General features: G+C 43.9%; 1 protein-coding gene across 1 annotated transcript in view; it reads right to left on the reverse strand.

Moving 5' to 3' along the window:
- LOC126456898 (glutamate receptor ionotropic, delta-2-like) overlaps nt 1–16,269 on the reverse strand; it is a 111,327-nt gene that overhangs the window by 34,788 nt on the left and 60,270 nt on the right. The window contains exon 6 of the mRNA XM_050092792.1: nt 13,510–13,709. Within this exon, the coding sequence (XP_049948749.1) occupies nt 13,510–13,709 (200 nt within the window). The remainder of the gene's footprint in view (nt 1–13,509; nt 13,710–16,269) is intronic.

Here is a 16,269-nt window from a genome sequence, read left to right on the forward strand (position 1 = left end):
ACAAAGTCGTAGACTCACAGAAGTAACGATACTATAAAATGCGACTTTCGAGACCGAGCACCGTATATCGATAAGCATACCCTCCAGGGACCAATTATCAGTGTGACTCAAAAATGCGAACAACACACGCACAATGACTGCTGCAAAAGTGAGTTGCATATACCTGATAACAGAGCAGTCAGCAACATATTTATGACGAAATGCTGCTAGTACCTGCTAGCGCTACGGATCTGGAGAGCAAGACGGCCGATGTCGAAACTGTGAGTCTGCAGACAGTCCTAAGAATACCGACCTGTCTTTGGTCTTGCCACACTTTTCTCGCATGTCCCAGAGGAAGTACCTATTCACTGGCTCCAAGTAACCAGGGGAAAAATCATACGTAAACTGAGGTGAGGGATATCACCGATGAGTAAAAGCCCAAAATTGTTTTCAAACGGCTTCCGTCTTAAAATTTAGCACCGCCTCGGTCACAATCAAGCAATTGAAAGAATAGTTAAGGGTGGCCAAGATGTCGCCGGTATCAGAGGAAGTCGGCGATTAATAATGATGACAGTGTGCCACTCGGAAAAGATCTGGAACAGCCACAAGAATAAAAATGTACTGAAATGAATTTATATCACACGCCTGTGGGATGCTTTATACAGTGTTACTAACAAAATAGCATTATTTAGTAGCAAATACATTCCATATATGGACTACTTACAATAATATCAGCAGATGTCGGATGCTGGTGTTCTACACGAATCCGCCTCTCATATATCGTCAGAGCTCCGACAACACAACGTTGTTGATGACAAATCGCGGATCACGTAATACTGGAGACTAATATTTCTGAGAGTAATGGTTGCAGAGTCTATCTGCGGAGCGATATTTTAGAAACTCGATTGTACTAGGAGAAAAACGTTCTGAGGCAAACATGCGGTAACATGGGTTATGTCTGCACATTGCAATGGGACTCAATAAAGGAAGAAGTGTTCTGACAACGTACGTAGTATTATATTACTATCGATGTATCACAAGATAGACTGATACACTGTTTCCTACGAAGAAGAATGAAAAAGGCTATGAGGCTGTTGACCAACTTTGTAGCAATGACACTTTTGTCATTTTAACACATTTTTTTGAAAATCATAGTAGACGCTGACTGTCTTTTTGTTTAAGTAGAGTGTGAAGGTATAGCATCCTGCCATTATTGAATAAACTACGATCTTCTACAACGTGTACCCAGCCAGCTAAAAGTATAAGATGTATTCGAATTTTAGGCTATATAATCAGAAATAGGTCACGATCAATTCCACTGGAGCCGGTTTTACTCACCTCCAGTAGACAAATTGCGAAATGATCTCGGTAATTTTAATAGATCTGCTCGACAAACAGTATCTGCTATACGTATCAGGAAAGCATAATTTATTCTATGTTGCAACCAGCCAGATATTCTAGAGCAGATGCGTAGTTGTTCTTTGCATCCTCAGATTTACTCTCACTAGAATTTCCCACACTAATTTGCTTACGATAAACAGACAGTCATTTACATGTGCGACATAGAATGCTACCAAGATACAAATAGACTGTAATACAACTGTCAGTAACCCGTTTGGTATTTTGTGTAACCCTTTATCAGCGCAGTTTGGTGGGGGTATGCGTGCTTCCACCCAGTCATATCTACATCAAGTCTCTTTATGGTGCCAGGTTGAAACGACGTCAGTCTGTCTTTCTCAATAGTTTTGCATATCTGTCACTTAGCTATCGCAACCCCTGGAATGCACATTTCCACGTTAAATAATTAAAACTATAAGGATACGGTTCTGTAACCGATTATTCGACCTGGTTGCCAGGAATACTCATGGCTCTCTACAAGTTACCGATATCTACTTTAACTCCCCAGAAAATTGTGTTTTAGATCTCACATAGACCTGTATTTGCCACCTCTCTCCCTCATGTGTCATCTTTAGTACGTGTATGGTAAACACATTCGTACCGATGACAGAAAACACATGTGAGTAAAAATGGAGCCGGCCGCTGTGGCCGAGCGGTTCTAGGCGCTTCAGTCCAGAGCCGCTCTGCTGCTACGGTCGCAGGTTCGAATCCTGCCTTGGGCATGGATGTATGTGATGTCCTTAGGTTAGTTAGGTTTAAGTAGTTCTAGGTCTAGGGGACTGATGACCTCAGATGTTAAGTCCCATAGTGCCAAGAGCCATTTGAACCATTTGAAGTAAAAGTAGAAGTACTTTCGGTCATATAGGATCGCTACAATTTCAACTACTTAATATATGCCTCCTCGTCACATTACATGCTGTTGACATCTATACAATCACCAGTTAGGCCTCTCCTTTCCATTATCAAAATTTCTTTCCGACCACCCTTCCCTCAAAATACTATTAGCACACTAGTGAAACCCTCTAGGAATGGTAAAGCTTCAGACAGTTTCAGAAAGTGTAAATAACAACGATGTCTCCCAGTCTTGATTCAATAGCATGTACCAGACCCCCAGCCATAACAAATCGAACGGACGGACTATCATTCCATTCCTTCCCGTTGAGTAAGGGAAAAAATATGTTTCTGCAGTGTACTAATTTACTTACAAGGAATATCCAGCAGTACTTGGAAAAAAGAAATCTGGTTTATAAGCAATAAGTTCTCAAACACTTTTACAATCAGTGGACTATGACGTGGGGAGGCCGCAGGGTGGCAAATAGAGCTGTCGTCTACCCTGAACGATTCAGCAGTGATGGAGACGACCTACCGCACCCAGCAGCGATGAGATGTGGACTGTTGGGTGGCTCACGAATTCGGCGTCCTTAAGAGTTCAGTTACAACAGCAGCTGTCACCTTCCACACAGACCTGCTGTCGTGGTCAATATTGTTTGTGGGTGCCAGTAATAATTCGGCTATATCATTATCTGACGCTATTGTGGAGAACTGTGATCTGCACTGAAAGAAATATGTTTCTCGTGCTTTAATATATCTCTTCTCAGTAATATTTACTGTGTCTTTGTTGGAGTCAGTTAAGTACATCCGCATAGTACATTATTAAAAATGTATACAAACAGAACATAATTAATAAACTTCCACTGCAGACGAAGTGTTGCTGTTCTGCAAGTTATCTGTTAGCTGACGCCACGTGGATGTAGCTGGCACAGAGCTCAGTGGAGACATTGTAAATGCCTTTTGTTGTAGTTCAAAATCGCTGAAACAGTCTTGCACAGTGTCAAACACACAATCCACTCTATTAGTTGTGTATTGTAGCCTCCATCCAAGAAGTAGCTCTTCATAGTTACATGTCTGGAGGCTTTATAAGATCTATAAGGTGGTTACCAGTAACTTTCTTCATGCCTGGGCCTGTGACTTGAAGTATAAATTTATTATGTATCTCTATCCTACAGTACAAGGTCATCCGTTTTAACAGGCCATTCCATCGACCTTATCGTTGTCCTCAGTCAGAATGCTGTTTTCATGGTAGTCTCCTTCCATGCAGAAGTCGTAGTCTGATATTATGTAATGCGTATACGTGACGTGACTACTGCTTCTATATCTACTCGTTTCAGTTCCTCTCGATCGATTACCACATCTGCATAATTTTTTTTGCCTAAGTACATCTGTGACGCCATGTCAATCACTCATTTTGTACAAGTAACTACAGCAAAATCCATAAATTTTTTCCAAGGAGTCTTCGTTGATCTCTCTCTCTCTCTCTCTCTCTCTCTCTCTCTCTCTCTCTTCTCTCTCTCTCAACCTTTAGCACAGATCTCTCTCAATTAGCAGACAGATTGCGCAGTGATTCTAATAGATTACTCATGCTCATAGTTCTCTAGGAAAGCATCGAAGAGACCTCGCCAGACACTTTGATAAATGCAGGTATCCTGTGTGACCATATCGTATTTTTTAACCGAAGTTTTTTATACTTCCGGGAAACGGCCTTGCCGCAGTGGATACACCCTTTCCCGTCAGATCATCGAAGTTAAGCGCTGTCGGGCGTGGCCGGCACTTGGATGGGTGACCATCCGGACCTCCATTCGCTGTGGTCATTTTTCGGGGTGCACTCAGCCTCGTGATGCCAACTGAGGAGCTACTAGACCGACTAGTAGCAGCTCAGGTCACAGAAAACCATCATAACGGCCGGGAGAACGGTGTTCTGACCACACGCGCCTCCTATCTGCATCCTCAGCTGAGGACGACTCGGCGGTCGGATGGCCCCTATGGGGCACTTGTGGCCTGAAGATGGAGTGCTGAGTGCATGTGAAGGTGTGAAATATGTAATTTGAGCGTCTGAAATTAATTGATTTTGTTTGATAAATTTTGTGTGGTCTTTGTCTTCATGGATCCGCGCGGGCATGGACCCACGCTGCAGTGGCTGCACAGTCAATATGCTCTGATCGTTCTTGTAGATTTTCATGTTAGACAATGCTTGTGATCATGTGACACTTACTGTTAAAACCAAGAACGAATCCACGGCGAGTGAATATCTGCTGCTTGTCTATCTCGAACTCGAAAGTTACGTACATCGTAGGAATACGCTCAGACATCGTCTTTGAGTTATTTTAAGCTAGTCATTAGTCGCGCGTATTAGAATGCAATAATGGTTCACATACTGTTATATGTAGTATATTTTTGTCTGCATCGCTCCCATGGGATCCCGCAAGACAGTATGAGATTACAGGATCATTTTTCCCGACAAAACTAACCTGGTACATTACTTGCCTTGTACGCATCTTCAGGAGAAAGTGTAACCACACATCTGTGTTTGTATGGTATGGATGTTAATGTAACGCATTCAGACTGATCGTATCTCCTCTAGCTAAGTGTCTTCCTCCCTTACATACCCATCCTGTGTGGGCTAATTTTAAAATGAATTGCGAGACCACTTTTGCGTAGATATTGAACTCCCTCAGCGCTTTTTTATCCAACAATTGGGCTGTGTTTAAAATAGTGTATTTGAACAAGTACGAGGGTTGGAACGTTAACTGTGCCAACTATTTATTTACAGCTCGTACAGAAGAGATATGTATTTCAAAGTTTTACTGACCTTCAAAGTTGTCACCAGCCAGCAATGTGGAAGTCGTAGGATACTCTTAGCAGTGCCAGTTGTGTTGACAGTTCGAGCGGCGCAGTCTATTGCCCGACGAATTTGTAGCAGTTCTGAAGCTAATGCCATGAAGTGTTTCCTTCACTTTAGAAATCGAATTGAACTTAGGAGGGGAGTGCAGTAGGTGGTATAGCACTTAGCAGCCCCATCAGTCAAACAAATCGGCAACAGCTTGCACTGTATGTGCTTGAGCATTGTCCTGCAAAATGATTGTCAGGTCCCGCAGAAAGTGTCATCACTTCTGTCTCTATGCTGTTCATTTTTGGAACACAACCAACGACCAGCTTAGAGACAGAAGTGATGACACTTTCTGCAGAACCTGACCATCATTTTGTTACTGATTTGTTTGACTGATGGGGCTGCTTAGTGGTATACCACCTACTGCACTCCTCCGACTTAAGCCCTCGTGAGTTCAACTCGACTTCACGGCATTCGCTTCAGAACTGCTGCAAATTCGTCGGGCAATAGACCGAGCCGCTCGAACTGTCATCACAACTGGCACTGCTAAGAGTATCCTACGACTTCCACATCGCTGGCAATGAGTTATACACAATGCTGGTGACTACTTTGAAGGTCAGTAAAACTTTGAAACGCGTATCTATTTTGCACGAGCTGTAAATAAATAGTTGCCACTATTAAAGTTCCAACCCTCGTATTTACAGTCAGTTGCTCGCGCTCTTAATTTCTTTCACCTTAACACATTTGATAATTCAATCTTGTGCAGACTTATCCCCATCAGATAATCATGAGGTAAAACTAATTACATTACTATGATATGGTGGTAGCAGTCGTGTCAGAAGAAGTGTAGTCGCTCTCGATACATTATTTTCTTCGGTTGTTTGTTTCCCTTTCGCGTAATCCGCCGTGCTAGTTGTTTGGATTCATTTTCAGTGTACTTCATCGGTTTAGTAACTGTTCAAGCCAGCCCTTGTTTTCTGACAAGAATTGAGTCAGAGCAGATAGCGTGAGATATTAATACACTTCCTCATACTATTACTTGTGGCACTGACAGGAATTACGTATTATCACGCCCCTCTGCCCCAATCGCTTATTTCATTTCGGTGATTGTATCATTGACTTACAGGCGAACGCCCCTCCTCAAGTGCTCTAACTGCTTACTCTGCTACACAATTATCTTGCATTGCCGCAGGACTAGACCTGCATCTAGATGAAATATGGCATAGCTCACTCTTACGCATTCTATTAGTTTATTTGTGATACCGCACGTGACAGATATCAGAATTTTAGTATATTTAAACACTAATGGGTTATGGTCCTTGTGGCCCGTTTACTTTACATTTCAGACAGCGGGTGCATAATGTCTATCCTGCATCGGTCTAATTTTTGTACGTCTGTCTGTTTTCTGACTTCAGACCCTGTCTCCTGGCTGATTCGCAATTCTGAGATTATGACCAATAGTGGTCGACATCTCATAGCAAATAGGTGGCTGAATCCTGTATTTCACTACTTGTGTATACAAATGGTTCAAATGGCTCTGAGCACTATGGGACTCAACTGCTGTGGTCATTAGTCCCCTAGAATTTAGAACTACTTAAACCTAACTAACCTAAGGACATCACACACACCCATGCCCGAGGCAGGATTCGAACCTGCGACCGTAGCAGCAGCGCGGCTCCGGACTGGAGCGCCTAGAACCGCACGGCCACCGCGGCCTGCACTTGTGTATACAATTTATATTTTTATCTCTTTATATTTCCTCTTGCATGAATAGTTTTTTTTTTTTTGCTACATTATTTGTTGCAAGATAAAAGTGGATTATAATTTCATCACACATTTATTACTACACCCTCGATTATGCAAAACTAATTAGATGCCTGATTCATTCTTGTCCAAAGGCCCTTGTCAACATTATTCCTTTTCTCTATTCCAATCCGTCGTGTATCCAGATTTACGTATTTGCTGCCTTTATTGAGGACTTTTACAAAAGAAAAATGTGGACATGTATTGTCTCTTATTTTATTACAATAGGCCGTTTTTAATGAGATTGTAACCTAATGTTTCTAAATCCGCGGTTATTTTCAAATAACAGGATATTTTATTGGTGTTAGAGCGTAAGCCCTTGTCTTGTATTTCATTATATTTTAAATTCACCTGTAAGTCATTTCAAGGAAGCTATTGTTAATGAGGAAAATAAGGTGCTGCACTTAACATCATTCGGATCTATTGTAGCATATCAAATAAACAATGATTCACCAAAAATGGGACACTTGATTATAATTAGTAATTATTCAGTCGAGGTGTTCATTGGTCCCCCTCACAAGGAGGAAGATCGGAAACTGTGTCTGAGCTTGAAGACGTTTGGGAAACTGCCAAACTCTCTGTGTGCTGTAGTTCAAAAAACTGAGAGACTGGCCATAGATACTAAAGAATAGATAGTGCAGGTAGTGTGGTTGTCCGTTAGGTTGGAAGAGCAGGCTAGGGCCTTACTAACTGCTGATTATACATTGTTTCAGGTTGTCTACCTTTTACCCCATGAAAGGTTACGAAGGAACACCAGAGAGACCTTGTGCAAAAATGAGTTTTGGGTGAATTCCAAAAAGTCCTCTAGCAGAGCTTGCCGAGTAGGATGAGGAATGAGTTGGTTAACAGGCATGGCTACCGAGTACAAGGCTCGAGTGAAACACACGTGCGTTAAATTGAGCATGTCAGGACAGCAGTTTCGGCCTCGTGTCTAGAGTGGATGGAAGCGAAGATGGTTAGCAAATTCTGGAAGGAATATCACGAGAAGATTTGTCTCGACTTATTTTTGTTACTAAACTAGTGAGCTTCCAGGATCTCGATGAAGTCATATGAATCATCGAAAGTGTCAGATTCAGAGATGAGAGGTGTATAGTTGGGCAAGATAGGACCGAGTCACTGAATGTAGGGGGAGTTCCACCCCAGAGAGTGTCTCAGGGGGGAGTGTCTGAAAGAAAAGATTATATTAGAGGGGTAATCTTCCTGGTCAGCCAGTACGAAAGAATAGAGTCCCAAGAGATAGGACCAGACAAAGTTGACGCCAGTGGCGGATAGCTCAGCGAAAAGATTTGCAAGGGCTATTGAAAAGTTGCAGTAAAGTAAAGCAATGTCACACGTTTTCTTACCCCTATGTGTGCAAGCGTGAATCAAGAACCAGCGTGTATGATAGTGGATTCAGGTAGTAATGTCCTTCTTTTAGAGTTGAAATGGTATCAACGGTTGCTCCATGGTAGTAATTTACCGCAATGAAGCAAAGATCATGTTGCCTGTAGCCGGCAAGATGAGAATTAGATTAGGCTTCCAGGGGTTCATATAACCAATTGAATTTATTGTGATGGATGGGGCTGTTAGGTTTCGATTTCTTATGGAGAACAGGGTGTATTCTCGACTATCAAATAAGAGTTTTGTGTTTAGAGTTCAGCCAGAAAGAATGTGCAGATTTTGTAAGCGTAGCTCTCCGGGACGGCTGTATAACATGGAAGCAGAAGAGTCACCGTTTAATGAAGCTCACTTAAGAAAGGAGTAAGCGAATAAGCTGGTAAAGGTGAATTCCCAGAAGTTCTAACAGGAAAGCTGGGGGTAACGAGTGAAATACAATATGAGATACATTTAGCCGTTGAAATCCCTGTATAGCAGTCACCATGCATGTTGTCTCCCCCTAAGATGTGCGATTTGAGGAAATTAATTGGTCAGCAGCTGCCCGAAGGTCTTACAAGGCTGTCATTGCCCCGTAAGGAAGTTCGGATACCCCAAAGAAGCATGAGGAGGATGTGTGTGTGTCGATGATGGGAGAAATTGAGGGCCCCTTTGGCTATTCAGAAGAAAAATGGTAGGGTTACAAACGACTGGCGCAAATTAAACAACATTAGGAGAGGACCTGAAGTCGCCAGGCATTCTCCCTGGAAGGGTCTCTTGTGCTATAAAACATGCTAGGATAATAAGGACAAGATATGTTTGGCTACAGAGTTAAATCAGTCAGTGTGTAAATACTTTCACAATTTACCATGTGGGGGACATTAAAAATATATAAGACCTCGATGAAAATCAAGGGTCGTTTAACATGGCCTACTCCTCACCATGGTTTAAGGAAGCTCATGGAAGGGTGCAGGGGATGTAACATGGTGATGCCGTACCCAAATTCTGGAACAGGAAAACTTAGTCCGAGTAGAGAACATCTCTTGGATAAAGTATTCATAGATTATTTAGGCCCTATACCCTAGTCTAAGCAAGGTACCTGCCATCTCTTGGTCATAGTGGACACTTTCACACCGTTAGTACGGCTGACAGCGACTACACACCACAGCCGATGAGTCTATGAAATATCTAAGCAAGATAATTGCGGTATTTGGAGCGCAGAAGACCCTTGTTAGTGACACTGTTCCAGCATTTGTATCCAGCCAAATCAAAAGATGTCACTTTAATAGTGCAGTTTCTCATGTCACAACCATACCGTAGCATCCTCAGCCATCTTTTGCTGAGATGTTAAATAGCAATTGAAAACCAGGCATAACTACATATAATGGGAACTCACAGACCAAGTGTGATGAGGGACTGGATTTCATTAGCTTTGCGTTTAAGACAGCAGTGCATGGGTGCTGTGGTACTACACACATCAAATTAATGTTCACGTTTCAGGTTAACTATCTGTTATCAAATTTATAGTCCATAAACGATCTTTTACCTGAAGTTAACGATTACGAGATCATTTGAAGGAAACGGGATGCCGCAAGAAAGAACAATTGCCTCGCGTACTGGAGAGTAGCAGACCAGTACAATAAGGGCAGGTGTCCCGTTGACTTGAAAATGGAGGATGAAGTTTCCTTAAAAAACGTCTGGGCTCAGAGTAAGGGAAAGAGGGGCTAACCAGCAAAATGCTTGAGGCCTGCGTGGCTCGTGTTCCCGCCATCATGTATTTACGCCCTGTTTTTAACGTACTTCCACCTCACTACGTTAATTTACTGTCACTGAGTTGCTGCTTTGCCTGACCGTGAGCGGCGCTAGCAGCGCGTATCGATATGTCCCCTCTCGTAGTATCTTTTCTCGACTGCTATTACCTCCCGATCGTTGTCTGTCGTAAGCTAGTTCGGGTAGCGAGTTTGGGCTGCCAATAAGTTGGAACGCGTATGGAGCGCAGTCCGGAGCTGCCAGTCGGGGAGTTGCAATGCGGCACTAGTGCAGTCGGGTTGGAGCAGCAGTGAGGTCTGCGTCGACATGGCTCACCTGACCATTGCCGCCACACACCACTTGAGCTGGGCTAAGGTCTTGGTGGATCGTCGGTCGCTCGTCCTACCGGACGACGCGTTTTGGCTCGCCGATAGTTCATGAGTCGGCTGTGTGTGTGTGTGTGTGTGTGTGTGTGTGTGTGTGTGTGTGTGTGCGTGTGTGTGCGCGCGCGCGCGTGTGCATCGACTCCCAATTTGTCTTCGTGCGTACTTAGTTACTGTTGGGAATGGTTCAGATCTTCGTGCAAGTGTTTGTCAGGTTGTGAGGTTAGTTGGCGTTATTTCCACTGACGACTACTTTAGATGTTGTCCGCATTCTGAGGGTAGTCGGTCGGTTGGTGCAGACCAGGAAGGGTATCTCCATGTGGTGCAGTCGGCTGGGTCCGCTGGCAGTCCCTGCGCAGTGTCGGAGCGTGTCTGGAGCTGTCTGATCGCTACGAGCTTCGTGGCTCGCCGACCCAGGACGTCAAAGTTGAGTGGTGTGTTAAGTACCGAAGCCACGTCCGTTCATGTTGTGTCGTTCGTTTCGGTGGTTCGCTCTTGGGGAACTTTTCCTGTGAACAACACCGAGTATTTGTAGTCGTGAAATCGAGCCGCCGTACTGTGGAATTAACTATATTGGTTCACTACAATTCAAGTGCATCAGCAGAATTTTCTGCCTTGTGGCCGTTAGTGTTCCAGTTACCTGCCATGGCCACTAACACAATTTCAGACAGTGTCCTTTCAACACCTGTTGTCGCTGTCCAACACAGTGTGTACTTTTGACAGCTTAACACATATTTCATTGTGGATAATCACGTCCGTAACAGTTTGGTCTTTGTGATTTCATGTACCGATTGGCGGCTAGCAAGTCGTTTGGTTGGTCGGTCCGTGACTGTCTCTTGGTTAGGTTACCGACGGATCAAGATCAAGTGTAGTAGGGCCCACCACCTGTCTCACCTCAGCGGACGTTAATATATATATATATATATATATATATATATATATATATATATATATATATATATATATATACTCCCGGAAATTGAAATAAGAATACCGTGAATTCATTGACACATTCCTGGGGTCAGATACATCACATGATCACACTGACAGAACCACAGGCACATAGACACAGGCAACAGAGCATGCACAATGTCGGCACTAGTACAGTGTATATCCACCTTTCGCAGCAATGCAGGCTGCTATTCTCCCATGGAGACGATCGTAGAGATGCTGGATGTAGTCCTGTGGAACGGCTTGCCATGCCATTTCCACCTGGCGCCTCAGTTGGACCAGCGTTCGTGCTGGACGTGCAGACCGCGTGAGACGACGCTTCATCCAGTCCCAAACATGCTCAATGGGGGACAGATCCGGAGATCTTGCTGGCCAGGGTAGTTGACTTACACCTTCTAGAGCACGTTGGGTGGCACGGGATACATGCGGACGTGCATTGTCCTGTTGGAACAGCAAGTTCCCTTGCCGGTCTAGGAATGGTAGAACGATGGGTTCGATGACGGTTTGGATGTACCGTGCACTATTCAGTGTCCCCTCGACGATCACCATTGGTGTACGGCCAGTGTAGGTGATCGCTCCCCACACCATGATGCCGGGTGTTGGCCCTGTGTGCCTCGGTCGTATGCAGTCCTGATTGTGGCGCTCACCTGCACGGCGCCAAACACGCATACGACCATCATTGGCACCAAGGCAGAAGCGACTCTCATCGCTGAAGACGACACGTCGCCATTCGTCCCTCCATTCACGCCTGTCGCGACACCACTGGAGGCGGGCTGCACGATGTTGGGGCGTGAGCGGAAGACGGCCTAACGGTGTGCGGGACCGTAGCCCAGCTTCATGGAGACGGTTGCGAATGGTCCTCGGCGATACCCCAGGAGCAACAGTGTCCCTAATTTGCTGGGAAGTGGCGGTGCGGTCCCCTACGGCACTGCGTAGGATCCTACGGTCTTGGCGTGCATCCGTGCGTCGCTGCGGTCCGGTCCCAGGTCGACGGGCACGTGCACCTTCCGCCGACCACTGGCGACAACATCGATGTACTGTGGAGACCTCACGCCCCAAGTGTTGAGCAATTCGGCGGTACGTCCACCCAGCCTCCCGCATGCCCACTATACGCCCTCGCTCAAAGTCCGTCAACTGCACATACGGTTCACGTCCACGCTGTCGCGGCATGCTACCAGTGTTAAAGACTGCGATGGAGCTCCGTATGCCACGGCAAATTGGCTGACACTGACGGCGGCGGTGCACAAATGCTGCGCAGCTAGCGCCATTCGACGGCCAACACCGCGGTTCCAGGTGTGTCCGCTGTACCGTGCTTGTACAGCTCTCTCGCAGTGTCCGGAGCAAGTATGGTGGGTCTGACACACCGGTATCAATGTGTTCTTTTTTCCATTTCCAGGAGTGTATATATATATATATATATATATATATATATATATATATATATATATATATATATATATAAGCAATTTAAACTGCATGTCTTCAGTCACTTGAAATTTTTGTTGCTTTTTAAGATTTCATATTTGGAGGCCTTCAGCCATGAGAGAATTGGATTTTGAAACTCGTAATTGTAAAGGTTCGGCTATGCGCCGTTTTGGTTTAAAGGTGTTATTAAATTACAATGAATTACAATTTTGAAGTGAAACTGATCGACACCTTATTTGGACCTTTTCACAATCCTAATCACCTGTTCTGCCCTGTGGGTTTAGTGGGCGTTTCAATGCTATCCTGCCTTCTGAGGCCTTGCGAGATTATTAAGCGACTGTCTTCCAGAAGTTATCTGATTGAGGATCACGCCAATAATAAGGTGGTGGGAACTCATCTTAGCCAATCCAGGGAGTCAGGACGGTGTGAGGCTGCCGATTGGTTAAAAAGTGTCTCCCTGAAGGTCCGCCCCCCCCCCCCCCCCCCGACCCCATATTTTCTTTAAGGAGGGGAGGGCTGAGCCGATTAAGCTTGTGGCAAGTAAGAGACATTTGATCTTGATAGGTCGGTGGATCTTCAGATGTTGTTGCCAGGATCAGGTGGAAGATGGGGGATATAGAGGTATACATGCACTGGTAGTACTGTCCAGTGACAGTGCTCTTGGAGCGGTAACAAGTTACAGTGCTTTGGTGTGGAAGCCGTGTGGAAACGATGTCTGCACGTGATGAGAAACAGTCTTATTTTTTTATGTCTGCACAACTCTGCTGACGCCGGTGAGCGGCTGTAGAGGGCGCCCCAACTCACTCTGCAGAGTGATGGCGGAGAAGACGAAGAGGATGGCGCAGCTCCAGCTGCCGTCGCTGTGCACCCAGTTGACCAGTCTGGCAGCCAGCAGCACCAGCAGGAAGGTCAGGCCGCAGCACGCCCACAGCGACGCTCTGAATGGCTTGAACAGTGCCCCGTATATGCCCACGATCTTCGGGTGCCGGAACATGATCTTCGAACTGAAACATACCCACAGTGCATGTCCCATAGAGGTACAACCTTGCGTCGCAGTACAGGACAAATCATTAGCTTCCTATTAGTGACTTTCCTTGTAAAGAAAACTAAGTGAGCATAGGGGTGTTTACAAATATTTTCACATTTATACCTCTTTGTTATTGCTGCGGTGGTTTCAGTCTGAAGACTGGTTTGGTTCAGCTCTCCATGCTACTCTATACTGAGCAAGCATCCTCATCTCTAAATAACTACTGTATCCTACATCCTTCTGAATCTGCTTACTGCTTTCATCTCTTGATCTCTCTCTACGATGTTTACCCATACAATGCCTCCAATACTAAATTCGTGATCCCTTGATGTCTCAGAATGTGTTCTATCAGTCGATCCCTTCTTCTAATCAGGTTGCGCTCAAATCTTTTTTCTCATCAGTTATATTCACTACCTCCTCATTAGTTACGTAATCTACCCATTTAATCTTCAGCACTCTTCTACAGCACCAAATTCCAAAAGCTTCTATTCTCTTCTTGTCTAAACTGTTTCACTTCCTTACATGGCTACGCTGCACACAAATAACTTCAGAAAAGACTTCCTAACACAAATTTGTTATAGATGTTAACAAATCTCTCTTCTTCAGATACACTTGCCTTGCCAGTCTACATTTTATATGCTCTCTACTTCGGTCATCATGAGTTATTTTGCTGCCCAAATAGCAAAAATCAACTACTACTTTAAATGTCTCATTTTCTAATCTAATTCCACCAGCATCACCTGATTTGATCCTACCAGATTCCATTATCGTTGTGTTGCTTTTGGTGATGTTAATCTTATGTCCTCCTTTCAAAGACTCTGACCATTCCGTTTAGCTGCTCTTCCAAGTCATTTGCTGTCTCTGACAGTATTAAAATGTTATCAGCAAACCTCAAAGTTTATATTTCTTCTTCGTGAAGTTTAATTCCTACTCGAAATGTTTGTTTGAAAATAGGCTACTATCGTGTTTCACTCCCTTCTCAAACACTTTTTCCCTTTCATGCCCTCGACTCGTGTAACTGCCACCCGATCTCTGTACAAGTTGTAAATACCCTTCCGCTCCCTGTATTTTATCCCTGCTACCTTCAGAGTTTCAAAGAGAGTATGCCAGTCAACACTGTCAAAAGCTTTCTCTAATTCTACAAATGCTATAAACGTAGGTTTGTCTTTCCTTAAACCTATCTACTAAAGTAAATCATAGGATCAGTATCGCTTCGCGTGTTCCACATTTCTCCTAATTCCAAACTGACGTCCCCGAAATCGGATTCTAACAGTCTTTCCATTCTTCCGTAAAGAAGTCGTGTTATTGTTTTGTAACCATGTCTTATTAGTTCGGTAATTCCACACATGTCGGCATCTGCTTTCTCTAGAACTGCAATTATTACATTCTTCCTGAAGTCTAATGGTATTTCGCCTGTCTCATACAACTTGCGCACGAGATGGAACGATTTTGTAATGGCTGGCTCTCCCGAGTCTATCAGCAGTTCTGATGGAATGTCGTCTACTCGCAGGGCTTTGTTTCGACTTACGTCTTTCAGTGCTCTGTCAAATTCTTCGCGTAGTGTCATATCTCTAATCTCATCCTCATCTACGTCCTCTTTCCTTTCTATAATATCGCTTTCAAGTTCATCTCCCTTGCATAGACCCTCTATATACTTCTTTCACCTTTCAGCTTTCACTTTTTTGTTTAGGACTGATTTTCCTTTTGAGCTCTTGATGTTCATACAGCTGCTTCTCTTTTCTCCGATGGCATGTTTAATTTTTCTAATGGCGAATTTTGTCTTTCGCCTAGTGAAATATGCTCCTTAATCCTTACATTTGTCCTCTAGCCGTTCCTGCTTAGGCATTTTGTACTTTCTGCCAGTCTTATTCTTTAGATGTTTGTATTCCCTTTCATACGCTTCATTTGCTGCATTTAAAAATTTTTCCGTTTCACCAATTAAGTTCAGTATCTCTTGTGTTATCCAAGGGTTTCTGCTAGGCCCTGTCCTTTTATCTATTTGATCCTCTATTGTCTTCACTATTTCATGTCTTAAAGCTACCCATTCGTCTTCTGCTGTCTTCCTTTCCTCTGTTTTAGTCATCCGTTGCATAATGCTGCCTCTGAAATTTCAACAACTTCAGATTCTGTTAACAATACAGGTCTCATCTCCTTAATTTCGTACCGTTCTACTATTTCTTCAGCTTTAATCTACAGTTCACAATCAATACATTGTGCTCAGAGTCCACATAGGCTCCTGCAAATATCTTACGATTTAAAATCTGGTCCCGAAATCTGGAACCTTCTTGTGTCTCCAGGTCTGATTTACATATACATTTTTCTTTCATGATTCTTAAACGGTCTGCAATGGTTAAATCATGCTCTGAGGAGAGTTCTACTAGGCGGCTTCCATTTTCGTTCTTTTCTCCCAATCCACATTCACATATTATTTTTCCTTCCCTTCATTTTCCTCTACTGTCGAATTCCACTCTTTAATCACAATTAAATTTTCGTCTCCCTTAACTATCTGAATATTTTTTTTTATCTGGTCAAACATT

Source organism: Schistocerca serialis, chromosome 1 (assembly GCF_023864345.2).
Source record: "Schistocerca serialis cubense isolate TAMUIC-IGC-003099 chromosome 1, iqSchSeri2.2, whole genome shotgun sequence".
NCBI classification, from domain to species: Eukaryota; Metazoa; Arthropoda; class Insecta; order Orthoptera; family Acrididae; genus Schistocerca; species Schistocerca serialis.